This window comes from Photinus pyralis, unplaced genomic scaffold (genome assembly GCF_008802855.1).
Source record: "Photinus pyralis isolate 1611_PpyrPB1 unplaced genomic scaffold, Ppyr1.3 Ppyr1.4_LG2, whole genome shotgun sequence".
In the NCBI taxonomy this organism is placed as follows: Eukaryota; Metazoa; Arthropoda; class Insecta; order Coleoptera; family Lampyridae; genus Photinus; species Photinus pyralis.
This window is the reverse complement of record NW_022170403.1, coordinates 42,636,709-42,664,373: the sequence shown is the minus strand read 5'-3', so window position 1 is coordinate 42,664,373 and position 27,665 is coordinate 42,636,709. Positions and strand designations below refer to the sequence as shown.

Sequence of the window (27,665 nt, the reverse complement as noted above, 5' to 3'; positions counted from 1 at the left end):
GCTTGTTCCAGAAACACTGCTCATTTGTTTGTATTAACGTGACTTGAAGACAATACGTAATCTACCTACTCTATCTCTGAACACCCTTAATTTGCGGACCTATGTAACCTATGTTTCTTAAGACGTTTTGGTTTCTTTTCATGATGATGCAATATGAGTACCTACTGCACCGTGGATAAAATATCCGACCTTTTTTTTGAAACACCCTGTATAACTTCAGGAGATTTTCTTATTGTTACAATTATAGACATTTCTGATATGGGGACGGTAAACAGAAATCCTTCTAAAAAGGGTAAACTTCTCTTTATTCACTTCTCGACTTCTTTATCATTATAGTTGCATTTTTTGTAATGGTTTTTTGACCATCCTTCTACGTGTTGCAGAGTTGAAAAATAACAGAGAAAGAAATGTTTGTACGCTACACACACACGCACAACGCACATATTACATTCACTCAATTGAAAATGTATTAGATGCATTTCTGCAAGGACTGTAGAAATTCCTTTTGTGGTAAATTGTAAGAACGGCGGTATACGGTAGACGGCCTGGCTCCGACAATGGACTTAGTAAATCACTCCTCTAATTACGAACTAACGATCAATTTACCTGTTTATTTATCTCTTCTAACATATAATACTTTGAATTTGAATCATCACCTATTCAATTGCCTGCCTCTTTAAATAAATATAATTAGATGAGTATATCTCCGTTTAGTGTCCATGAAATTTCCGCCATGACTCGACAAATTTATTTATTGACAAATCAGGATGATTTATTTGCCCCAATCTCCATTGTTTAACATTATTACAACAATTGTATAAGAGAGATTTTAAGCGTTTAATAGATAGATGAAAATACATACCTAAATGTGATGTGATGTGATGTAAATACACATTTTTACAAAAGTATCGTACTCTGTAGTCGTTTTTATGCAATATAAATATAATAGGTAGACTAATTATAATGGTCAATTGAATCTACGAGTATAGGTATACCGTGAGGATTAGTTTAGCATCTTACAGTAATACAATAAGAACGATTTATGGTAAGTAGATACCGATACTGTAATATCAATCAAAAGTTAAGAACATTCACAGTGATTTGATGTTAGTGGTAGGTAGTGTGGCAGTTGGCCTTTACTAATAGCAAAAAGTGCCGTTGAACGTCCGTCGCTAACCCCTCGCCCATTTACCATAATAATAAGAACGATTTTAAATATTAATTATTATATTCATTAACTGCATGCAATGTCAATTGATCCGAGACACTCTGATGTATTTTGATATACCTACATAATATCCCTTGAAGCTCAATTCCAATCCGAAAGAATTTTTTCTTCCGCAATATTACTACTAGGACTTTGAGTTCCATTTTCCAACGTAGGTACTCTCTCTGATGCCTAGGTCTAAGTCTATGATTCTTGAGCTATACCAACATTTTTAGCTTCCTTGCTCGAGCTACATAGGTGGCTATTGCGATCACCGAAATTTCATCAAATGTCGCCGGAGTGCCGTCATGTCCAGAAGTTTGTTTATCTTGATGACAGTATCAAGTACCATGGATTCAGTGTCCTAAGAAAGGCGAATGCAAGCTTCGCGAGAAAGATTGTTTCTGAAGATTCAAGATTGAAAATTAGGTATAAAAAGTAATACATACCCGTTTCCTCAGAAGATTGTTAACGTTTTTATGCAATACTTTTCTTCACCTATAGGTGGACCATAAACTAAAGAAAAGTATTGCATAAAAACGTTAACAATCTTCTGAGGAGACGGGTATGTATTACTTTTTACTTCCATAAGAGACATGTTACACGATATTATAGAGGACCGATTCGTTTGATGGAATGTGAATCGATCGAAGAGTACGTACGGAAGATTATGGACACGGCGCACAAGATGAGCGCCATTGGGGGAGCGATTTCGGATTTTTGGTTGCGAGTAGGTAGTGTTACTGCACGGTTTGTAAGAACGTTATGATCCGAGCGTAATGGCGATCGAAGATTTGGGCATAAAAATCACCGCGCAAGCAATCAAAACAAAATTAATCAATTTATGATGTGCGTGGAACCGGCAGAAAGTGAATTTGAAGTTGCAGTGGCTCCTAAAACGAAGCAAATGAAGGCACAAAAAAGCAGACCCAAGGTAAGATGCTACAATTCCAATGAATTTGTGAATTTTTCTATGGACTGCAATTTGGAAATTGCAAATGAAATCTAAAGAGGAAACTTTGCTGTCTTGATCTGTTGCACACGAACCGTTAAGATGCGATGAATGATTTATTACTGGGCCGTCCGGCCACATGACGATGACACAGGGATATTTGCAAACTCTGTCACCGCCAAATAATGAAGGTTATTGTCGCGGAAAATTCAAGGCTGAAAATTGAAAAGCTTGGAAACGTTCGTTGAATAATCAACCAGAGACAATAACAATCCAAAACGTAAACTATGTGCCAAAATTGTGCGTTAATTTGTTGTGTCAGGTAGTAAATGCAAGCAATACAGTCATATTCAACAAACATGGCTACAGCATAATTAACGCTTCAAATGAATTCGTAGCAAAAGCAATACTAGTCAACAATATGTATCAGGCAGTTTGTTATAAAAGCATATATTATTCGGCAGAGTGCATTTTTGAGTCTCAAAAGAAGCGGATTCTTTCAACGCTCGGCTGTTCGGGCCCCTTTTAAGCTTTTTGTAAATCGATCAAAAAACAAATTATTTCAATGAAGCAAATTTTGCGTTGACCGAAGCACATATATGTACAGTGAATTTTTTTTAAATACGAACATAGGAGTTTGCATGCAATGTAATTTCCCTATGTTCGATTTTTAAAAAAACACATCAATCTATGAGGTGTGCGCGGTTCACATTCCCAAATCGTACAACTTGTGTGACTATGAACAGCAACTGATAGTCTTTATGATGAAGAGCACTAGGTAAGATTTTTTTAAATAAGCCGTGTGAGGCCATAGCAACTTTAGGATAAATTTTTCTTAAACTTACGATAACTTGACTTCACTTGGCACGCGCTGACATCGCAATTCATTGTGAACCAACCTTCAATTATTTGTAGGTCATGTGCACCTAGTATTCTACTAATTTGATTTATTCAATACATAAATGAAGAAAATAAGAAAATAAATACCGAAAACAATTACAATAAATGTTGGAAGTGTCCTCATTGGCATTCTAAGCAATAACCTAACCGATTTCGTAATTAAATTGGACGGCGGTATTTTCAAAAATGTGACAGCTGTCAATTGTATCTACTACTCATTTGAACTACTCAATAGATTGATGTGTTTTTTTAAAAATCGAACATAGGGAAATTACATTGCATGCCAACTCCTATGTTCGCATTAAAAAAAATTCACTGTATGTTTGGATAGGCCAACTATATCAGTGTAAGTGACAATATATTTAGGCTATGACGCAAATTTTTATTAACCCAGACACAAATCAAATTGATTTAACAATTAATTTGGTTTAAGTGAAAAACCTATTTTTTCTGCTAACCTCGCAATTTATTTGGTTTAAATGCATTGCGCCTAAAGTGAAAGTATCTATGTGTTTGAATTAAAAACCATATTCAAGATCAAAATTTAAAAATATTTAAGCCAAATATATCATGCCTGAATAAACTAAACTTAAACATTGTTCAAGCCATACTTTGAATTGAAGCAATTATTAAATATTTAGCCCAAAAGCTACATATTTTTTACTCGAAATGCGTAGTTGAGACTAAATAATATTTTGGTGACGCAAATATATCATTCTTTGATTTAAATATTGTGCTGTTAAGGGGAATTTCCGTAATATTATCCACAATATCAAAAATTAAATATATAATAAAAATGCAATATGAATATAATTCATTTATTCAGAACTTTTTAGAAACAAATCAGAACACAGTCATAACTTACGGGGCTTTTGGTATCTAGAGGGCGAAAATCGTAATTTTTAAGATTTTGATTTACATACCTACAACCTCTTATTTTGGCTCTCCATAGTTACCGGGCACCCTATGTACAAGAAATAGATATAAGTAGATATAAAAACTTAAAAATGTAAAATTCCAGGTATGATGAAGGACTAAGAACTTACAAAATATTCTCTCAGAAGTCCACCTACATAAAAATGGCAGGTATCTTAAAAATATAAAACAAAGCTAAAACACTCTGGGTGAAACGCACTATCTACGCACTTGCAAGAAATTTTCTCGGTGTCGCAACGCCAAACTTTGTACGTGTGAAGAACAACCGAGCCGCATTTTACGACATGTTTTTATTGGAGGGGGAAATATTTATGCACCCATGCCATTGAAATGAATTCATTTCATTCCAGAGATTTATTTAGTTAAATTCATGTACCTACTGGTTATTATATAAATATATGGTTGTTATATAAATGATTTCTTTTCTAAACTACATGTTTAAGCGAATTGTATGGATATTTATGTGAAACCCCTCAAAGCAAAATTGCTTGAGTCAAATATAATATTTTTGAATCAAAGTTAATCCAAGTTAAATATTTTGTGACGAAACATTAATTACCTACATCGATTTATTTGAGTCAAAATAATTATTATTGATTTAAATATAATTTGATTATTTTAAATTAGTCCTTACTTCTTTTAAAGAAATACGGGTCAAATACATGATGAATTTGTCGTTACAGTACGATTTTTGTCTGTGTACCTATAATTTTTTATTTTCGGGTTTTCAACATTATATTCGTACAATCGTGATATTTCTGCATCCCTTAGTTTGAAAGCTGAAAACCATTCCTGAAGTCATGTATGAGTTTCCTTTAAATTTCTCCTTTTATAGCTCGATGGTTACCTACTATTTATTTCTTGTTTTTAGGTGATTTTAATAATATGGATTACTGGAGCTTGTCGGAGGCAAGAACTCTTAGTATAAAGTGTAAAAGCAGTGTAGTGGACATTGCTTTAAAAGAACTGGGATGTGTTTTCAAATGTAACCAATATTAATTCTTATTTTAATTCTAAATAAAAATCTTTCATAAAAATACGTTAGTACTAGTGCGCAAAAGTACCTTATCTTAGCACTTCAAAATCATGACAAAATGTCGTGATATTGATTCAAAAATGTAAAAATATATATGAAATAATTCTTTTTTGTTTTTTTTCAAAAGCTTAGGTTATAGTTTCACTAATTGTCGATTGGTCGACCATTCGTTCGTTGAGACGCCTTTTATAAATAAATCGAGATCTCGGTACGGCAAGTCGTAGATCCGGCGTTTTAGCATTAGATAAATTGTAAATAGTACATAACATCAAAGACTGTGATGACTTTGATAACATCGTACAATCGAGTTATTCTTGCATCACAGCATGAAAGCTACTGATCTGCCACATCAAAAATACGTTGAAGTCTAATGATGGTACAGCAGAGAGACTTTTTTTTTCTATTTTACAAAAGTCTATACCTGCAACCTCTCGAAAAGTTCTAGTTTTGGCCTGCATAGGAATCCGGACAAATTATAAATGTTTAATCTGGTTGTATGTTTCTTTTAGCGGAAGACAGATTATATTCAAAACTTCCCCGATTGGCAACATTTTTAGTCCAATTAAAGAAAATAGCATTGGATTCATCATCAATTACACATCTGTAGGGAAGATTATAATTAAAATTCTCGCCACATTTAATAGGTACACACTTGAAAATTTATAATAATTGATCTTTTTGAGCGTTTGTAGTTGGTATTTCGGTTTTAATTACCCATTTATCTTTAATAAATCGACATCAATCACAATTGCAGTACAGATTTAAAGTTGTTTACAAATTGTCAAGAAGATACATAATAAATATGCAAAATACAAGCACACATGCCCCTAAAAAGAAATAGCGTAATTTTTCCGCCTACATCAGTGACGTAATCGGCAGTTAATGTTAAGACGTACTAACGGGTTAGGTGTAGGTATATTTCCGGGCGATCATTTCTTCCAATCCGGGGACGGCGGCGGCGAATACGTGCTTTTCAAACCCCTGCTGCATCCTTCCTTACGACTCATTTTATTTTTAAAATGGACCCATTACTTTTAACTGTGTAACATTTTTACACTGGAATTCCGCGTGTACGCATTGACGAACGTGTTTGACAGTTTTGCTACTGCTATCAGCGGTGGGAGGGATTTGAACTTCTCCTTAAAAGGACGCGACGTCCGTAAAAGGAAGCGATCCATTCTAAATAAGGTATTGGGCAGTCCTATACGCTTATGTTTACATCCCACTTTTGCGATTATTGCATGCGGTTTCGGGGGCAGTTTTTCGCCGTGCGCGAATAGACGCATTTTTTGTATTTGTAACTCAAGGATTTATTTGGTTGTATTTTAATTTTGGCAAATTTGAAGCGCGGTTAGGTCGGATTACTTTATTCGTGGTGCGTGCTGACCGACGTATAATAAAACAGGAATTTTAAAAGGACGACGACGGCGAGATAAAACAGATAATGTATGTCGTTGATTAGAGTTTGCGCAGATATTGACTCGGTGAACATGCCGTTAGTGGCGCGCTCCGCAGTCTAGCAGGAGTTGCTGTCCCGCATTATTCTGTGCTCAGCTGTGTTGTGTGTACACAAAGTAGTGACGCAGTGCGAGTGTCTTCGAAAATCTGCCAAACTGTGGTGCACGATGGAACCGCCAGGCGGGAGGGACTCCCGATTCAACCTGGGCTACAGCATGAACCTTTTAAGTGGAGAAACACCGCCCGAAATATATGGAAATCCTAACCTGGGGCGGCCTTCGAGTAGCCTGCAGCAGTTGTCACCGCGGCACACGATGGTTTCGAGTGCCTGTGGTACGCAGAGCATTAAAAGAGACGTATGTTACGACGAACGTGGCATGACAACGCAAGGGTTAGGATTAGATTCGTGTGGGGTGAACGAAGTGTCAGATGATACCTATAGCTCCATACAAACTAAAAAGTCACCACCTAGTAATGGCAAGAAAACCAAAGGTCGGGTTAAAATTAAAATGGAATATATAGAAAATAAATTGCGGCGATACACAACCTTCTCGAAGAGGAAGACTGGTATAATGAAAAAGGTGAGCTAACCTCTTTACGTGATTTGCAGGTTTACGAGATCAGCGCATGCACGTTGAATGCGTGCGCAACGCAGTCGCCGACTGTGCTTCAGACCTCTTATAAAAAATAACATAAGATATACATCTGCGAATTATATTTTAAATTGTTTATTGTTTTATGTGTATATTTAAGCAAGTTCGATGTTACCGATTTATCCCGCTTAAAACTTCACCATTACGTTACTGTTATTGCGCTAGCCTTTTCTGTTCGATGCGAAATGTTCCAATATGTAACACGTGACAGATAATTAGGGTCGGGATATCGTTATTCTGTTATTGTAATTTACAAATGCCTCACCGCGCCACTTAAAAACACAAAATTTCGACTTTCATGTTTTTAACAAATGCGCGGATGCGTCCCAATAATGCCGCTATTTTTAGTAAATTATGAGATTGTTGAATAATTTTTCATCCCTAAAGTGTTCATTAAGGTTTTTTAATGTTTTTCACTTCATTGAGGTCAGCTGTGAAAGATGAAGAATGTCCTAATGTCATATATATTTGCTCCAAACTTTTCGAGGACCAATAGCCATACGTAGGTATTCGTTCCTAAGTTTTTGCCAATTTCCGTATATTATTCGAGGACGACTGACGAGATTCGAGATGCCTTAAATCAAAGCCCAAAAAGCCTATGTATTTAATGGAGCATAAAATATCTCTATGTGCAATATTTAATTAAAAAACCGTCAAACAAATCACGTCGATGACCAACATTGTTTTATTGTGTGATAATGAGCATTAGTATTTTGAGGAAGAGTTGTCAGAATTTTTATTTATACACTAATTTCGTTGCGAAAACGTGAACTCGAACATTAAAATGCATCAGCCTCCTGTCACATTTTACTAAGCACGTGAATACCAAATATATTACTAACCGCTTTTTCAAGATCTGTAGGGTTATTTCAAAGACGTTTTCTAACAAGATTTCTAATTTTAGGAAGGCATAAGGATCCATGAAAAATGTGTAGGGAAATTTTAAAAAATATTAGATAGTACGAGTCCGACGTATGAGTATTACCTACCGCATTTGAAGTTTCTAAGATTTTTTCTAAATAAATCCCTAAGAATTTTTCAAAGAGGGAAATATGTTTTTCAATAAGATTTTTAGGAAAATCGCTAAGCGGAATATTAAAAAAAAAGTAAAACACTTGGGTTTTTTCTCGGGTTTTTTTTACCTAAGAGAATCCTTAAGAAATTTCTGCGGTAGGTACTTAAAAATTGTTTCGAGAAATTGCCTCTCAATTTTCTGCCAGGTACTTATGGCTCAGTTTATAGTTGAAGGAAGATTTTGGAAAGAATTTCTATTGGAAAATACTTAATTAATACTTAATTAAAAAAAGTTTTTTTTAAGTTTTTTGAATCTTTTGAACCAATCGCTTTACTGCTTTAGTTTTTGAAATGCCACTTTTTGAGAACAAAATATTCTAAAAAAAGAAGTTTATTTTATTTTGCCTTTATTTTTGAGTGGGCGGGGTTTCAGCCGAGGCTGATCAAAAAGGTCCAATAATTTTTTTCACAGACGCCGTACTTATATTTATTTGAAAACGGCAGGGTCACACTGATTTTTATCATTTTGGTTTTACCCAAAGACCACATAACATTCTATATTACTTGTTTGATAGCACCAACAAATTATCCTATAAAAGTGTCGAAAATGTGACACCCTGCACCTACTTATTAACGAGCGACTCAGCTCGTTGATTATTTTGGACTTTCTTCGGGACTTCCTATCCGTCTGTTCTTCTACATGATAACTCCCGAACGATTTCGAATTTTCGAATTCTGTTTTCAGTAATAGGTAGACAATGGTCAAGGGACTAACTGATTAAATTTTGATCATTTGGACTTTCTGTCCGTCCGTCTGTGTTTGTCGCTCGTTGTCTATATTACTGTGAAACAATTTATTGTACTTACAGTAGCGAATTTCACGAGCAATTGCGATGGTATTTTGCTTCCAAACAGAAACTTTCCACTTTTTTATATGCAAGATACAAGAAATTTAAAAGGCTACATTGTTCTAAAATTAAATAGACTTTAAAATCATTTACAGGGTCCTACTACAGAGGCCGTCTTTCCTAGCTCATACCTCATAAAAAATATTTAAAAAATCCTTTTGTGCATATGTCAAATGGTTGCGCATCTATAGAAATTATTTTTGAATCTATAGAGTGCCTCATTTTTACGGTGCAAATAAATAACTGATTTTTTAAAATAGAACACGCTGTATATTTTTAGTTGTTTCGATGTAATTTGTAAACTTCTACATTGAAACCTATTCACTTTTTGATTTTTTGTCAATGTTGCCATCCGATTAATTTTTTTCCGAATAATTCCATATAAGCAAGCCTCACTTTGATGAAAAGTAGGGGTACCTTATTGTCTCGCTTATTGTACTCGAGTAATAATGTTAATTATTTAATTTGATAATGAGAAACTTAGATTTAGTGGTACAGGGTGTTCACAATGAAATGGTAAAATTTCCAAATTTCAAACTATTTTTTTCCCAAATTGAATTATGTCTAAACCTCATAGTTTTTCGATTATTTAATATTTGTCACAAAAGTACTTACCTATCCATTAATTAATTGAGGAGGTTGCGTGCAGAACCGGATAAATCCAGTTTCATTAAATTGTGGGAAAAGGGCAAAAACCTCACACTGCAAGGTTAAATTGCTTGTTAGATATGACATATTGACATTACAAAAAACATTTGGATATAGCCGAGTTTGATTCAAAACCACATAACAACCAAACATTTTTTTTATTAAAACATTTAAAACTCAAAAATTAAGGCACCAAAATGAATATTAAAAATTTACTGATATTTTTAAACCAAAACCGAAGGTTCTTAATACATAGTTGGTCACATAAAGTATCTTCTACATCGGTATCGGCCGAGTTTGCTTCAAAAGCTACTTTTTAAACGGCAATGTACTGATGAAATAACCGCTTTTGCTTCGAAATAACTGCACCAATCGATAGTCTGCAATGTAAAGTTTAAAATAGGAGAAAACATTTTTTTTGCTAAATTTGGATATAGCCGGTTTTGCATGGCAAGCTTCTCAATTATATGTTTATGCGCCGTAATAGGTCGCGATAATAAAAAACAAAAGAATTCCCGAAAGTAAATATTAGCTGATGTACCTATACTCCCTATTTCTTAGTAAAATAAGGTCTAAACTCTGAAGAACCAACTGTAATGATTTTACAGCGTGTAGACACGGTTTACGCAGCATAGGGATTTCAATGGTAGGTAATTTGTTGACATATTTTCTCCCTTACTTGTAAGTAAATTTTTTGTAGATTGTAAAATTCCGCATCTATTCATGCGCACATTTGTATTTTTTTATTGTGGGAAATCGGAGAAATTAAGGGAATGATAAATTAGCATTAGGTATAGTAGAAAAAGTATATTTATGCGAAAATAAGTACTAAATTCTAAATTATTTTTTCCGGTTTCCCGAATTGAAATAGTTATTTACCTGAGTCCGGTAAGTTAATTTTCCCGCATGCGCACTTTGTTTTGCATTGCGAAATGCGAATACGGGAACATTCTTTCCGACGGAGTTAGGTACAATATTTTTTGTAACGAATTACGTAGAAAACGAGGTAAAAAAGGTCAACATTAATAAAACTGATCGCACTGAACTGCAAGTCTTGAGTACCAACAAATGTGCTTTGAAAAGAGTGCTTTTATTGGTCGCGTAATTACATTGATCGTATTTAATATCCCCAGAAGGCTTGTGTGTGAACAAATGTGTTCTGAAATTTGATTTATTTTAAGTTGCGTAAGTACACTTTTTACATTTAAAATCCTTCGAAGCTTTGTGTGTTAACTTGTCCTTTCTTAAACTGAAAATGCGATTCGTTGCAAAATAGCGCTGGTCACATTTTAAGACTTCAACAATTATTTTACTTTTTCTTAAGCTTCCACTCAATAATTTGTTTAGGTTATCAGTTCTTGTATATTTACCTCGATATTTACTTAAAACTTAGGCACTACCTCGGTCACTACGTCTTAATTGATTTTACAAGTGACAGTTGACCATGACATGACGTTCGTATTAATCCGACCTCAATCCCTCCAGCGGAAACTAAAGAACACCGCAGTGCGGGAATATCGTTTTTCCGTGCATTGACGATACTTAGGAACATTATCTTTCCATACAATGAGTGTAAAGAATAATAAATGAGGACATGAGGAGAAGCTGAATTTTTCAAGCTACAAGAACCTAATTACAACTTGATACTCTCGTTGATACTCGAGTTGATACTTGATAATTTGACTTGCTCTATATTAATTAGGGAAGATCGCGGGGAAGATAATATTTCGACTTATTCATTTACAGCTACTTTTTCGGGAAATTTTCCAAAACAAGCCTCTACAGAATACACCCATTCGCCATTAACCTTATCTCCGTTTCAAAAATAAGATCTATTAAACACGCTTTTTGTTCGTCGGTGAAATCCATTTTTTTGTCTTAAGTCACATAAACTTTTGGACTTATGGAACTATGCTGCAGGTTTTTAAACCTTTTCTTTCCTCTGCCCTTGTGTTGGGCATTGAATAACGAAATCAGATTTTCACTCAACGTTTTGGGGCAATTTTTTGAATAATATGGTAGTTTAATGGTTTCCATATAATATATTCGTATCTTTGAAATATCGAGTGGTGCCTCGAGTGGTGTCGAATTATTAAATGATGCATGTACAGTTACGTAGTCCAAGCCATAATTTGGCGATTAATCATAAATTGAAGGACTCTAAAGAACATGACGTGCATATAGTACACAATTTATGATCGGACTGTTTTATAATAATTTCACTAACAAGTGCTTTAATAAGGTTCATTAAGTAACAAATAACAATCGATATTATTAGTACTCTCCAGTTAAAACCTTACAACATAAGTTGCAGTAGTTTTCCGTCAATCAAGACATTACAATGCTGCCCGCGTTAAATATACTTATTTAATTTCCGTGAAAACAGTGTAGTATTTGAAATTACGTGAGATATAGCTTAACTAAGACCGGTCCAAAATGTGATTTTTTTCATTCATATTTTAAGCGCACTTTTGCCCGCAAAAAGGAGCTTATACTTTGATTAACTCTCGGTTAACCCATTATTCCACCAGCAAACGTTTATTAATAATGATATAGATAAGTATACAACTTATTGTGGTTGGAAGTAACAGTAACATATTCACATTGCTGCGGTTGCTCCTGACTATGTCCTCTTCAGTTCGAACTGTCTTTTAAGATAAATTGTTCGAAACCATAGCAACGATATCTTGTAGATCATTTGGCCTTTCAACATTAGATTCAGATTAGTATCAAGCTACGGTATTGTGACCAAATCATATTAAAATCGTTATGTATGCATCAATTTCGTTCAGAAACGCATTATCGCGGTGCTCATACATCATTGGCGACCGCGTATATTTCGACTAAATGTTCGAGTTATTCCTATATTCTTCCGTCGAAGACTTAATGACCAGGCACCTAAAAATGCGCTCAATTCTTGCGATTGATTAATGAGTGAATTTTTTTATCGTTTGACTTGCCGGTATGGGATAACATACCCGTCAATGTCGATCAGTGGTTTAATCTGATCATATTTTTATAAATTGTCGATTAATAGATTGACCAGTTTTTATTAATCTACCTATTATTATCTATCGGAAAATGCGGTAGTACGTGTTTTATAACTAATTATATGGTAGAAGTATCACGAAATCAGTGGGAAGTAGCACTAGGACGTTTTTTTTACATGGTTTACTTCATTAGATAACGATTAGATAATGAATACTTTTTTTGTACTCATTGGGCGTTACCTAAAAATCGAGTTAAAAACCCATTGCAGATAATGGGAAGCGAGATGGGAAGCTTGATAAAAAAAGATCAGTGTTCCAGTTCGGATGATTTAAGGCATTCTTCTATTGCTCGTTCCTTCAACACTTTGTCATGATACGTTGAATAATATACGATTACTAGCAGACGCCGTGAACTTCGTACCTTCTTTGGGAAATCTCGTTTTCTTGTATGGGCAATACCTCGGGCAATACGCTCGCACCCCCTGCGAACTATAGGGCCGATTAAAATTTGAGGACCACTACGGCAATCTCGGAAACCGTATGGGATAGGATTAGTTTAAATGTGGCAAAGTTGCGTATTTTGATACTTACTTAAGGTGGCGTTTACAAAAAAAGTGCAAAAGTTGCCTTGCGATTTCCTCAATAACTTTGTTTCGAGGTAAAAAAATTAACTTGTGTTAACGACCGATGGTTGCTAAGGGTTTAAGCTTGTGAATGAAGTTAAATTTGATAACAAATTATTATCAGTGTGTGATAAAAATGAAAGATATATATTTTATATGGGAGTTTTTAACAACTTATTTCCTAAATAACGGCGAAAGTGCAGGAATTAGCTAAATATTTTTGTTTCATGCAAATGTCGGAACATTAAATATTTGAATGAATGCTATTTCAACCTAAAATGTGTACCCAGAAGGCAGGTATTGTGGAAACAAATTTCCAATTTTTCAATGTAAACGCCACCTTAACCAAATGCCCTTTTGACAATCCGTTCTTGAGGTATAAGGCAATATACTCGATCACGATAAGAGGTCGAGGAGGAGGGCTATGGTTGGTAGAAATCAATTCCTTTGGTTGAGACCTTTCATTAGAGTACCATGAAAGATGTAACTAGTTCCACTCCCTTCCCCTCCGCCCCGTACGGACAGAAAGAAGAGCCAGTAGTTGGTAGAAAACGGTTCCTTTCGTTGACTCTCTTGCTAGATGATTAATGGGAAGGGAACACAAACATTTAAAGGCCGCTTGGCATACATTCAAAGTCTACGGTACACAGGATGTAAACGGAACTATGGAACGCGATTTTTCTTGGAAGTTATAAGAGATACAAAATTTTGTTTCACATTACTACATTTGAAGAATTAAAATATAGAATAAGACAAGGAGTGAACGAGTTAATTAATAAAATTAATAATACTGTAAATCAACATTTGTTAAAAAGGCTCAATTTTTGTATACGAGAAAACGGTAAAAATTTTGAACAATTTTATAGTGTTACCAGTATGACAATAATTTGATATACATTTGTAACTCAATAATTTTATTTTCAAGGAACACAAACATTTAAAGGCCGCTTGGCATACATTCAAAGTCTACGGTACACAGGATGTAAACGGAACTATGGAACGCGATTTTTCTTGGAAGTTATAAGAGATACAAAATTTTGTTTCACATTACTACATTTGAAGAATTAAAATATAGAATAAGACAAGGAGTGAACGAGTTAATTAATAAAATTAATAATACTGTAAATCAACATTTGTTAAAAAGGCTCAATTTTTGTATACGAGAAAACGGTAAAAATTTTGAACAATTTTATAGTGTTACCAGTATGACAATAATTTGATATACATTTGTAACTCAATAATTTTATTTTCAAGCCAACTTTTAATGTTGAGTAAAACTATTTTAATATTTTCTTTAATATCTCGAATTCTATTAAGTTAGGAGGTATAACTTATGAAACTTTTTTTAAGTAAAAAATATTTCCTACCAAATACCATACAGGGAGTACCATTAAAAAAAAGTCAAAAATAAGTATATTTTCCTGATAAACATTAATTTATGTAGCTTTTTTGTATCTCTAACCATTTCCTAGAAAAATCGCGTTCTCTCGTTCCGTTTACACCCTTTATAATGCAAGAAGAATCTCCTAAATATTGTGTAGGTACTTTACTCCAACATTTTCGAGATAATCACAATTCCGTTTTCACATCGCCAGGAGGTGTGTCTCGTTTAGACCATCTTCAGGTCTTTGTGAGTACTTTCTCCGACACCGTTCTGCAAATATTTGCACTTGATATCACCGGTAGATGTGTCTTGTTAGACCTTCCACTTGCCCTATATGAGTACCCTCTTCCGACACTTCGTTTTCAAGATATTCGTTTCGAGTTCCCCAATAGAATTGCAGTGGAATTTTTTTTTTCGAATTTTCAAAATTTCACTTTCGTGCTATCATGTTCAAAAACCCGCGGATACCAAATTTCATCGAAATCAGAATTTTTTTTCGCACTCTCATTTAGGGGTGCGTGCGCCCTTTGGTGGTAGGAATTTTGAAAACAAATTGGCAAACTCGGAAGGGGCATAGCCGAAACCTATTCAAGGACGTGCCACCAGTCTTATGGTTGCTGAGAAAAACGAAACGTTGGACCCTCGGTTTATTTGGAAAATGTGCTTGTTTTGATCCCCTCTACCATCCAATTTTTTGTACATACTTAAATGTAACACCCTGTATAGACAATCGACCACTCAGACGAACTATAAATTGATTGGCATTATGCTGTACAATAAACGAGACAATAAAGTAACAATGTAACCTATCCGCGCATTTAAGCGTACGATTAAACATTGCCCCATACAAAATCCGAGATACTCCATAGTGAATTTACCTCGGAATTTACGAATAATAGTTATACATGTAAAATGTTTATATCGTGCACTTTATTATTATTATTATCTATCTAATTAATAATATAATTTATTAACCAATCTGTAGATCAAGAGATGTCGCTTTCATTGAACAAACGCTGTCAGAAATAGCTAAAGAACGTGATAAACATTATGTTTTTTTTGCAAACAATAGTCCTCGCAATAGTCCTAGGGCAGCGAATCAAGACCACCAGTTCAGATTATGAAAGCTTGATTTTAAAAAAATGTCAAAAAAATTGGGGGAGGGGGGTTAAAAATTAATTTTATCTCTCGTCGTATTCTAATTAAAGGTCTCACATCAACATCAACAAATACAGCATGCTACTAATACGTTATAACCCATCTACATATTTAAGTTTATAAGTTATTTCGGTTTAAAAAACGTGCTTTACAATTTATACTTGTTTTTATTTATTCATGTTTGCTGCGTTGTGATTGTTCGTTTATTACACCAATATGCAGTTTCTTCTCATTCTTCACTTTGTTTCCACTTTTGTTATGCAATGCTGATTTTTGTGTGAACTGGAACAGTGAATGATTACTCAAATTCAAACGGCATATGATTTCTTTGCTGAATTACGTTCAATAAGAACATTGAATTTCGAGGGCCATTATATCGAGAAAAAATTAATCATACGTATCCGATCTCCCCAATTTAATTTTACTACGATTTTTGCAAAAAGAAGCGCAGTTAAAAGGCCACAGAACATTCAACAATAAAAATGATGAGGTTCCATCTCCATTTCACCTGATTTAGTTCGTCAAAATAGATTGCTCCGTTTCCGATCTAATCGGTGCAGAGCTACTCACAAAGCTGCTTACAATAAATAAACTAAATATAGACAATTCGCTGTTATCAGATGACAAAAACTCTCAAAATACCATTACTGGTGATATTTTTATTTGTAATTATGCTACCAATTCTCAAAATTATGATCAAGATTCAAGGCGATTGGTTTATAGCGGGAGAAGTCGGTAGTTAAACTTCTTATCAGTTTCCTACATCCAAAGAAGTTGCGTGTTTAATTATATGTGTATTCGATATTTAAATGGGTGCCAAAAAGTGCGCTTACTGCTAGGTATGTTAATCGAGTCGGCCGTTAAGACACTATGGAACGATTTTAATCTTTCACTTTATAGTCAGTCATAAATAGTCATTTCATTATGCACGGTCATTGAACACTTTGCTTTATTACAGCTGTATCTTTGAATAGGTAAATTAAAAGGATAATTGTTGTAATTAAATGAAAAACCATGCGAATTTATTGCAATAATAGGTACTGAGTAATTGACGTTGAAAGTATTAGTGGTTTAAACTCGGTTTTAAAGTAGGTACTTAACCCTAGGTCTTTTAAAATAAATCAGATTTTAAGGGTGTAAAGCTGCTCCATTTTTGTAATTGGCTAAAACGTGTTCTCCACGTGTCATTAGTAAAAGCGATTGAATGAATTTTCATTAAAGTTGGTTTGCGCACGCGCGAACTTCATTTTTAACTGCAGTTGAAATTTTTATCTTTTTAGTATGTTATCACTAAAAAGATAAAAAGAATTCGTTTGTGGCCGTAGACCTAAAGGGGTGAAGTTTCGGGTCTTCTACTAGCTATGCATTAGTTTGGGCGCGCACAGCGAGTGACAAGTTCGTGGCTGACATTCAAATTTTCATGGTAAAAAAAAATTAAATTTTATACGAGTGTATAGCCCACATTGGTGTTTAAATGCCGCATAAAAATACGCATTAGTCACTCGCACGAGAGCGACGGCATTACAACTTGTTGATCTGAATATTTGGAGACAGTTGATACTCAAAACTGCCACAGGAAACCAATTTGTTTTAAACGAACTTATGCTCCCGATGTCCAAAGACGAAAAGCAGACGACGTTCTTTATTGCTCATTATTTAATGCCACAGTGCCGCTTTTGAATTGTAAAATGAAAAAAATCAAATGGCCAAAACAATTGAACACTATCTAAGAACAAACACGTATAAATTGTGCACAACTCATGTGCAGATAAAGCGCATTTTTTTAAACCGAAGTAGCTTTTGTTTTGATATCATCAATGGATATATTCCTTGCAGACGTCTCAATCGCCCTTTGTGAGTGCCCTCTTCCGACAATCCGCTCTTGAGGTATAAGGGAATATACCCGATCACGATAAGAGGTGGGGGAGAAGTGCTGTGGTAGGTAGAAATTAATTCCTTTCGTTGAGACCTTTCATTAGAGTACCATGAAGGATAAAACTCTCCACCCCGTACTTTGATAAGAGGGCAGAAAGAAGGGCAGTAGAAAACGGTTCTTTTCGTTGAGACCTTTAATTGGAATACAATGCGAGATAAAATTAATTTTTAACCCCCCCCCCAATGAAGGGTGGAACCAAGGGTAGAACATGTGCCCCCCCCCCACCATTTTCTAAAGTTTAACTTGGCGCCACTAAACGCATGCGTATGCAAAATCTGAGACCAATTGGTTGTCGTATGTAAAAGTTATACACGGTTTTACTTTCAAAAACAGCATCTCAGGAAATAATTCGTGGGGGGGGGGGCTTTTAGACAGCGAAATTTGATGGCCGCTTGGCACACCTTCAAGGTATAGGCTACCTACTGCAAAAAATTCCAGGACTCTAGGACCATTCCCCTAGAGTAGTTCCAAACGGCAGAAGTGGGTCCAGACCGAGGTCCAGACGGACGGACAAAACGCAAACATTTTTTTAAATCAATGCGTTAAAAATTGTTCTTGCATTCGACTATAACAGGCATTTATTACAAAGGTCAATTTTAAGGTTTCCACATATGTATAGCTGCGAGCCGCAACATAAAAAAGTTCACAGTAACAGAATTTTGAATTTTTTATTATTAGCATAAAAAGTGTACAAAGTAATATATATGTCGTAGTCCTTTAGTGAAATCCGTCATTTCACGAAACGCCTAGTCCGAGGCCTAGTCATTTAGTGAAACGCTGAAAATTTGTACTTGTGGGGTAATTTCCCTTCCCCTTCTAGATCGATAAGGATACCATTTATCGATTTCCAATGGGAACGGAATCCAATGGCTTGGCCCTGGAAAGTACACTGTGCCACAGTTTCATATAAATGACTAGGCGTTTCGTGAAATGACGGATTTCACTAAAAGACTACGACATATACAATAAAACAAAAAAAAAAACAAATAATCATAAAATCATTAGCACGTGCTCAACAAAATGTACTGTGTGTCCTTGGTTGATACTGCAGTGTATCTCAGCTGTTTTTAAAGACAAAAGACTTGGGTTTTCGGAATCATGTGCCATTTTTTGTGAAACTTTTAATACAACAAACAGAATCATTTTAGCTACGTTTGGTTCTGAGATACAGGGGTAAACGGAAAGTTGGCCTTTTTAAGGTGTTGTTCATATTTTACTGTCAATGTAAGATAGAAAAAACGTACAAAATACCCATTTTAGATATTTTTACGTAGATTCCAGTGGCGTAGTAAAAAAATTTGGACCTCAGTTTCTGACATTTTTGATCCAAAGATGGTATTTGGTGGACAGTTCATCACCAAATCTTCATGTATAATTTTTGATAACTGTTACGTCTGATACACGTGCACATCTCTTGCAATAACTGAAATTTTAATTCTTCAATCTGTTGTATTCTTGCTTAGGTTACCAGATCTTGGATCAACTAACAACTCGTATGACTCTCGACCTCAACCAAATTATTTTGATCAGAATTTTACTTGATAATGTGACGGAGCATTCTCGCCATATACGACAACTTAGCCAAACATTTTATAATGGTTCTGGGTTCAAGTTTTACATGTTTTTCACCAATGAAACCACTACCAAAATGACAAAAATCTGACAATTTGTGGGATGTTAAATTAGTTTTGCTTGTGCTTGACACGATTTGAAAAAAGAACACCTTTTGAAGTTAGCTTCACGCCGTTGATTCTAAAATTGGCAAGGCAAAATACTCGTTACATTTATTTAATTTTACTTTTTGCATAATATAGAGCAATTCACAAATAGCGAAGTTAATAAAATGTTCATTTGAACTACAAGGCGTATGACACGTTTCAAGTTTTGGATAATTCCTGTTTTGATTTAAATGTTTTATTTTTCAATTTATGAGTTGTTACTTATAACATCTTCCCGAATTTTAAGGACGATAAAAGTTATTATTAATATAAGCACGTTGTTAAAGTGGAGTGCCAGAGAGAAAAATTGGAACGTACAAATTTTGTAATGTTTCATTTCCAAATTATAGCACAAGACCCTAATTTGCTAGAGCGTGGGTGTAAATGACATGATCTTATGTAAACTGTTTAGAAAGTAAATTATATTTGGCACAATTTAAAGGAAGCAAGGAACGATGTTCATAATCGAGACGATAAAAATGGGATTTTGGCGGTCGCCGAATCATGTTTTTCTACGCCGTGTGTGTGTAATAAATTACACAACTTGGGTGTAGGTACCCGCCGTGTTTAATTTGTAAGTATTGTTTTAAAATTTCTGAATAAGGAGAAATTGAAACCCACTCGTATCAAGATTTCAAGGCTGTTGAAGGTATTAGGTGTGAATTTTTAATGGAATAAATTATTCGAACCAAATTATGTTTAGTAGCTAATCGTGTACTGTGGGGTACCTTTCTATACACTTGACCTAATTTTTTTGTTACCAGATTTTTTCACGAAATGTTTTTTTCTTTTATTGACGTTATTCTTCGCTTTTATTTTTGTTTTAGGTAGGGACAGGGGATTACCCAGCATAGTATAGGGATGTACATTTACAAATCACATTTTGTCCAATCCAATGGGCAAAACACTTCTCTAATTTTGCGACAATATTTCCTTGAACACCTTCTACTCGTATTGCCATATTATTCACCACTACCTCCATATTTGGAATAATTCCAAACAGTCACAGGTATTTCTTAATCTTTCCCCGTCGCCCGTACTTCCTTATACAGTGCGATCAATATTGAGTTGCTGCGCCGCTTCAATAAATTATGACGTTAGTAATCATTTGCCGCAACAGGCCTGGTGCACCAATACTAAAACATAACCTTAAAGTAAACTTTTGACGTTTAACCATATTTAACCTAAATCAACGATTTAACCACCTTGTAAGTTTCCAAATTATGTGGAACTACACGAATAGCAAATTACTACAAAAATTGAAACGATTTTATTTCTTTTACAACTCGTTAATATCGAAGTAATTGGATAAATTACATGCACACTATAACAACTGTTCGAAGTGCTCGCCACCATTATTAAGACAGGGATTCACTCTTTTCTTCATGTTTTCGAAGCCGGCATGTAAGTGCTGTTGCGTAATGTTTCAAACGGCAGCTTCTATACCTGCTCGGAATTCGGCAATGGTGTGTAAACGATTTCGAATACTGTTGCCATCTCGTAAATTTGCATGCAATAATTTACGGCTTTGCAAGTCTGAACGATGAGTTCTTGTAGCACGGTTACTTTAAAGGATAGAAGTACAATTTTCTCCAGGCAATTGCGTCACACGTTCCTTATGAGATGCCCGTTAGTGGGACAAATTGTCGCAGCTGCTTTTTCCGACTTTGCTCAAGACGAGCAAGAACATCTTTTACAACCTCCTTATTAGCAATCACTAAGCGGCCAGGTGACTTCCCAGAAGCAAGACTTCCTGTATGTTAAACCGCTCAAGTAGACGATGAGCATTTCGGCGTATATTGTTGTAATCGAGGTTGTAATCCTCGTCATGGTTGACAATCGTTTATCGAAACTCCTGTATACACAAACGTATCGAGTACTCCCAAACTCCACTTTCGTCTTTAGTCCCATTACGGAAACGGGACAGCAAACGCATCTTATTCTCTTAAGTAAAAGGCTTGTCGGAGTAAACCTAGGGTCTAGGACACTTCGCCGACTGCCCACAACGCCGACACGATTTTTTGAAGGTCCATATCGCCGACTAGGGACACTACGCCGACCGTGCCCACATCGTCGACAAGTGTGCAAGGGACACAACGCCGACCATGCCCACTTCCCGACGGACACTACGCCGATCGTGCCCACATTGCCGAAACGTGTGCAAGGGACACTAAGCCGAACGTGACCACAACGCCGACTGTTCGAAAATCTAGGCCCCTCATACTCTGTCCAGTGTATGAGTTTGCATTTTAAAAAGTTTAAAAAACATGTCCTAAACCTACAAATAACCTAATATCCAAAGCTGCTTTGCTTCACACTCCGTCCAGTTTGATTAAGAATTTTTGTATGAGTCTGTAGTTCGAAAAAAGTTAAAAAAAATATTTTGAACCTACAATAACCTAACGTCAAAAGCTACTTGGTGTTGCACACCGTCCAGCTTGATTAAGAAGTGTTGTATATGAGTCGACGTTATGGTCACGTTCGGCTTAGTGTCCCTTGTTCACTTGTCGGCGATGTGGGCACGGTCGGCGAAGTGGGCATGGTCGGCGTTGTGTCCCTTGCACACTTGTCGACGATGTGGGCACGGTCGGCGTAGTGTCCCTAGTCGGCGATATGGACCTTCAAAAAATCGTGTCGGCGTTCTGGGCATTCGGCGAAATGCCCCGGCCTCCCTATTACACGCTACAACTAAAAAAACGTTTGTTTGTAATTTACAAGTAATTTACCCACCTTGTAAATATTCGAAAGAAACTGGTAGTCTTGAAAAAAGCCGTTTTGAAAGGGACGAAAGTATTCGAATAAGAATCACAAATCATGGTTTTGGTTTGTAAAATTATAGGTTATGTTTTGAATTGGTACACATATACCTGGTTGCGGCAAATGATTACTAATGTGATATTTTATAAGAGCGGCGCAGCATATGATTATTGATCTCCCTGTACTTCCATACTATACATGTATTACGGCCAAGTTTTGCCAATATTTGCTAGGCGCTTTCGCCCTCGCCTGAATCCGGATTCGAACCTAGGATCTGTTGGGAGTAGCCACTCCACCGCTATGCCTAGTTTTCCTCGTAGTTTTCCGGCTATCGTTTAGAAAAGTTATTCTACACGACGTTACTTTAAAAATTAGACAAAACAGGCCGTGATGATCGACAGCATCGTTTATTTGAAATATGAACTATTTAAAAAAAAACTAAGTATGTATAATGGTGAAGGATTTTTGAATTTTTTTCAAATCAAAAGTAGAAGACAAAATTACATAACGCTACATAACCACGTGCTTTACGAAAAGGAAGTTTGTTTTTTTAATTTAGAAGCAATTGTTAACATGAATTGCAGATCATAGAATCGTAGCAGAAATCCGTGTAGCAGAAATCCGTTTTACAAAAAATGGCTGGCAAAAAATGAGCATTAGTAGAGATTCTTTGCATTTAAACTACGGATCCAATTTTTTTCTTTGGGAAGCTATTTTCCCAAAAGTCATAAAAAGTTTGCGAACTTCTTTATTTTGTTATCGTATTTTTCATACATTTTGTCGAAAAGTCTTCGGTATCTGCACATCTACCAATTTAAGTAAATCGGAGTGTCAGTTCAAAACTGGATAAGAAAAAACAATGTTTCACTAATTGTCTTTTTATTGTCTGTTTTCGCCATCGATTTCGGACATTACGTCCATCATTCGGTTCATCATCAGGCGAGATTTCTTAAATTATGATGATGGACATAATAAATAAATAAAGACAATTAGTGACATAAAAAAATATAACACATTGAAGCAATAACGTACATTAAGATTAAGATTCGATGTTGGCCACTGCCGGCTGCGACTGCTTACCACTTGCTTCTTATAGATCAAGAGTCTGTGATCAATTTTAGGTGGTCACGGGTGGTCATTTCAAAAGTCATGAAATTTCCACATTAAATCCTCTACTGAATATTAAAAGTCACTGCTGGCAGCCCTATGTGGTCGGGGTAAACCTGAGCCAGAAAAAACTGTCAATCTGTCAGAGCGAGAAACGTGTCCGTGCGTGAGCAAATGAGACAGCTATATGGCAACGTGCAGGTTGAAGAGAGAACTCACACACACACAATGCATCCAAGATAAGGATGTCTATCATAGGGATCTACGAAACCATGGAAGATACGACGATTGTCAAATTAGAGAAAAGATGCCCAGTTAAAGACTTATCATGCTTTAAAAAAAACCAGAAAATTCCGATTATTTCCGAAGATGTGCCAGAAAACCCTACATTTGCAGATTTCGTCTTAATTTTTTTCTGATATTTTTTAGGCAGATACAAAAAAATAAAAAACACTTTCTCATTGCCACTTTTTGAACTTTACAAGACGGTTGCGAGATTTTCAATGCATTTCATTTCGGAAACCTCAGCATCAAATTTATTCTTTATATGGCCCCTAAAAAAAAGTACATACTGTATCGAGTATTGATTTAGGATTAGGAAAAAACGATGTACGGCGCACAAAAAAGTTGGAAACTGTTGGTTTCCACAGGATGGCGCGCTCGCGCCTTTTCTGGCATGTCTTCGGAAGTATCCCGGATTTTTTGGTTTTCTTTAAAGCATGATAATAACTCTTTAATTGTTCTAACGGTTTACGGTGTTGGTACCTATTCAAAATCTCAGTAGTTGTGTATGAATCTGTGCATTGATTCGCACATATTTATAGCGTTCTGTCAAGAATTCGGAGCGATGCGATCAATGTTGTGGCAAGAATTTATATGAATATAGAATACTATCGAAAGTAATTTTCTAAAAATTTATTATTAATATTTTGCCCAAAATGAATGATATCTCTTACCCTCTTTTAAAAATGTTTGATAGATTACCTAGGCCACAGAGGACTGCCAGAAGTGAGTTAATATTCGGTAGGTATAGAGGATTTACTGTGTGAATTTTTATCTCTTTATTCTTCTGTGGTGCGGACGTGCGGTATGTGTTTTGACCCAGAAGACAATGCCCAATGTGTTTCGCTCAGACCATAGATTTTGTTTAAAAAACAACCAAAGGTTTTACCTCGACGCCAAAGAGATTTAGCGAACTTTCGTGATCATATGTATCTTGCTCAAAGATGTCAAGACCTTATTTATGGGTCAATGCCATTGAGAAAAGGACCACCTGTCTGATGCGCACAATGCGATCGATACACTTTTTTGCTGCCTAATGTCATAATCATTTTCTTTGGGAAAATGACCAAGTGTGTTCCTTCAATGCCAAAGAAAAAGTGTGGAGCGTTTTTAGCGAGAGTAGGTTTTTTAAAATTTTCTAAATTAATAATAATATTTATTAAACCACTTTACAAATAATAGACTTTGTGGCAAGGCAAGAGAGAAAGATTAAAAGTATGAAGAACATTATTATTCAAGGATATGACAAACGTAGTGACACAAAATAAAATTAATACCGGTAACACGGTCACTCGGTAAGTAGTTGCGGAGATATGAAGAAAGTAAATGAAATTAAGACAAACGCATGGACTGAACGAATTTGTATAAGTTTTTGTGTACATATGTTTGGTTTGTCAGCGTGACCCAAACGCCCCCACATAATAAAAAAATGAAAAAGTTTTTTGCCCTAAGACTAGTAACGTTAGCGCAGATTTCATGCATTCAACAGTACTTTCCAAAATGCCATACCTATGTGCGCTATGTTTTTCCGTATTAGAAGTTAGCATTGCTCAGCTTGTGACCGCGCACTCCTGGTGTTTACAATATGCGATACGTTGGCATTTACTAGAAGCATTTGTGGTTTGCGCATGCGCACATTAATAGTCAAGGTTTTTCTTGGTTGAGGTGCCAGAGCTATAAGCTACCTAATACAAAAAGAGGGAATTAAATAAGGAGTAGTTAAGGCCTCGGACGGACGGAGAAAGTGGCCATAATAGAGTCTTCCAGGATGAGTTGAAAAATGCGCTAAAAAGTATTGCATACACGTCCGCGGATTTTTAACCATGGCTAATCGACCGTACTGTAAACGCGTCAAAAGACGGTGCTGATGTACACTAAAATAACACTTGCAGAGGTTAAAGTCTTGGAATAGAACTTAAATATTTTTACAAAATCAGAAAGGGCATACCCGAAAGGTAAAGCTGCAAGTTCCGTCGTTCTATCTGTTACGGTTCCTGAGAAAAAATTTAAAATTGTAGTGTTTGGGGCGAGGGGTTAATCACTGTGTGCAATAGGTGGGCGGGTAGTAATGCAATGTTTGTGCAATGTGTGCAATGCGTGCAATATTTGTGCAATGTGTGCAATGTTTATGCAATGTGTGCAATACTTGTGCAATGTGTGCAATATTTGTGCAATGCGTGCAATATTTGTGCAATACGTATAATAATACCTCGTAAAATACAATATGAGCTTTACTGCTCGGAGTAGGCGCAATATGCAGCCGCCTCGGCGCCCACAATTAGGAACCTAACCGGTATAAAACGAAGTATGAAACAAATGTAACGATGGTTTTTGTCTTTCGAGTGAGTAATATTTATAACTGCGCTGTGCGGTGTTGAGTGCGAAGTGTTATAGATCGCGGTATATAGTGTGTCCCAGATCGGGTGGGATTGCATGGGTAACTTTGTTATTATTAAGGATAGAGAATTGGTTAAATGGGCAATGTTTTGCAGTTTTAGATGCTTATTTAAAATTTCCTTTTGGAAATTCAAAATGTCGCATAGGTTCGACGTAAATTCAAAAAAACTAACATTGGTCATTTCCTTGAATGTCTTATATCATCGAAAGTATAAGAGATATAAAACAAAGTTTTATATAAAAGTGACTGTCTTTGATATGCTTAATTTAGAATTGAGGTCAAAAAAAAATTCAAGATGGCTACTTTTGAGGAACATTTAACAACTTCCTAAAGTTAAATAGGCGCCATATGGGATTTTTAGATTACTGATAGATTTTTTAATTCTCTTTTCAACGAGCCATCATAACATAAGATTGAAAATAAGATACCAGTTATATCAACGGTTTTTATATTTTAATTAAGTAGGCTGTGATGAATTAAAAAAAACAAAACAAAATCTATTCGAGGCAACAAAACAATGAAAATAATTACATCAGATGTTTAAAAAAATCAGGGACGCACTCATGAGAGGGGGGGGGGGCATTACAACTCCCTCCAAAATTTTATATAAGCATTAGGTCTAGAAAAATTTGATTTTTATAACATCGCCTGAGACGGATACAATCGAGCCTACACTTTCAATTGGAAACTATGTTTTAGTTCAGTTTGCAACAAAGAAAAGCCACAAACATTACATTGGCTTAGTGTTAAGTAAACGACTAAATGATTCCGATAATCGTAATGAGGAAGTATATGAAGTGAAATTTTTTAGAAGACACGGAAATTTTTTTACGTTCCCTGCAACTGACGATGTGGCGGATGTTTCAAACCAAGACATTGTTTTAAAATTAAGTGAACCGTGTATTGACACTCGAATGCGGCACACGTTTTCTGAGGATTTGTCAAAATATAGTGTTTGCTAAAATCGACAAAATAAATGTATGTATATTCGTAAATATTACGAAAAGGTGGTTTTCTTGTTTAAATTTCGTTTTTGCAGCCATGCCATGGTGCTTTAAAACATTGCTTGATAGCTTTTAACGAGAACTTTAACCATATTTTAATTTTTAAGGTCCACAGGGACATTAGTTAGGGAGTAGTTGAATATAGTTATGAATATGTTTATCTTCAGAAAGAACATTAATTTGCCTTAAAGTCGACTTTAGCTAAAGGAGACTTTAGCGTAATTATGAAAATGGTCCTAAGACATGCAACTTAAAGGAAGATAAAACACGTAATGTAGGTACCCGATTACGTGAAATGTCTGCAATATTATAATAGCACCACAATACATAGTTACGCTTAAGCAGTCAATTATAATTGTGTAATACGCGCAATAGTGGTGCAATGTGTGCAATATTTGTGCAATGGGCGCAATGTTTGTGAAATGTGTGCAATAATCGTGCAATGTGTGCAATAATCGTGCAATGTGTGCAATAATCGCGCAATGTGTGCAATAATCGTGCAATGTCTGCAATAATCGTGCAATGTGTGCAATAATCGTGCAATGTGTGCAATAATCGCGCAATGTGTGCAATAATCGTGCAATGTCTGCAATAAT

General features: G+C 35.5%; 1 protein-coding gene across 1 annotated transcript in view; it reads left to right on the top strand.

Moving 5' to 3' along the window:
- The first annotated feature begins 6,229 nt into the window (after window positions 1-6,229).
- LOC116163014 (serum response factor homolog) overlaps window positions 6,230-27,665 on the top strand; it is a 50,684-nt gene continuing 29,248 nt past the window's right edge. The window contains exon 1 of the mRNA XM_031476836.1: window positions 6,230-7,070. Within this exon, the coding sequence (XP_031332696.1) occupies window positions 6,657-7,070 (414 nt within the window). The 5' untranslated portion in view covers window positions 6,230-6,656. The remainder of the gene's footprint in view (window positions 7,071-27,665) is intronic.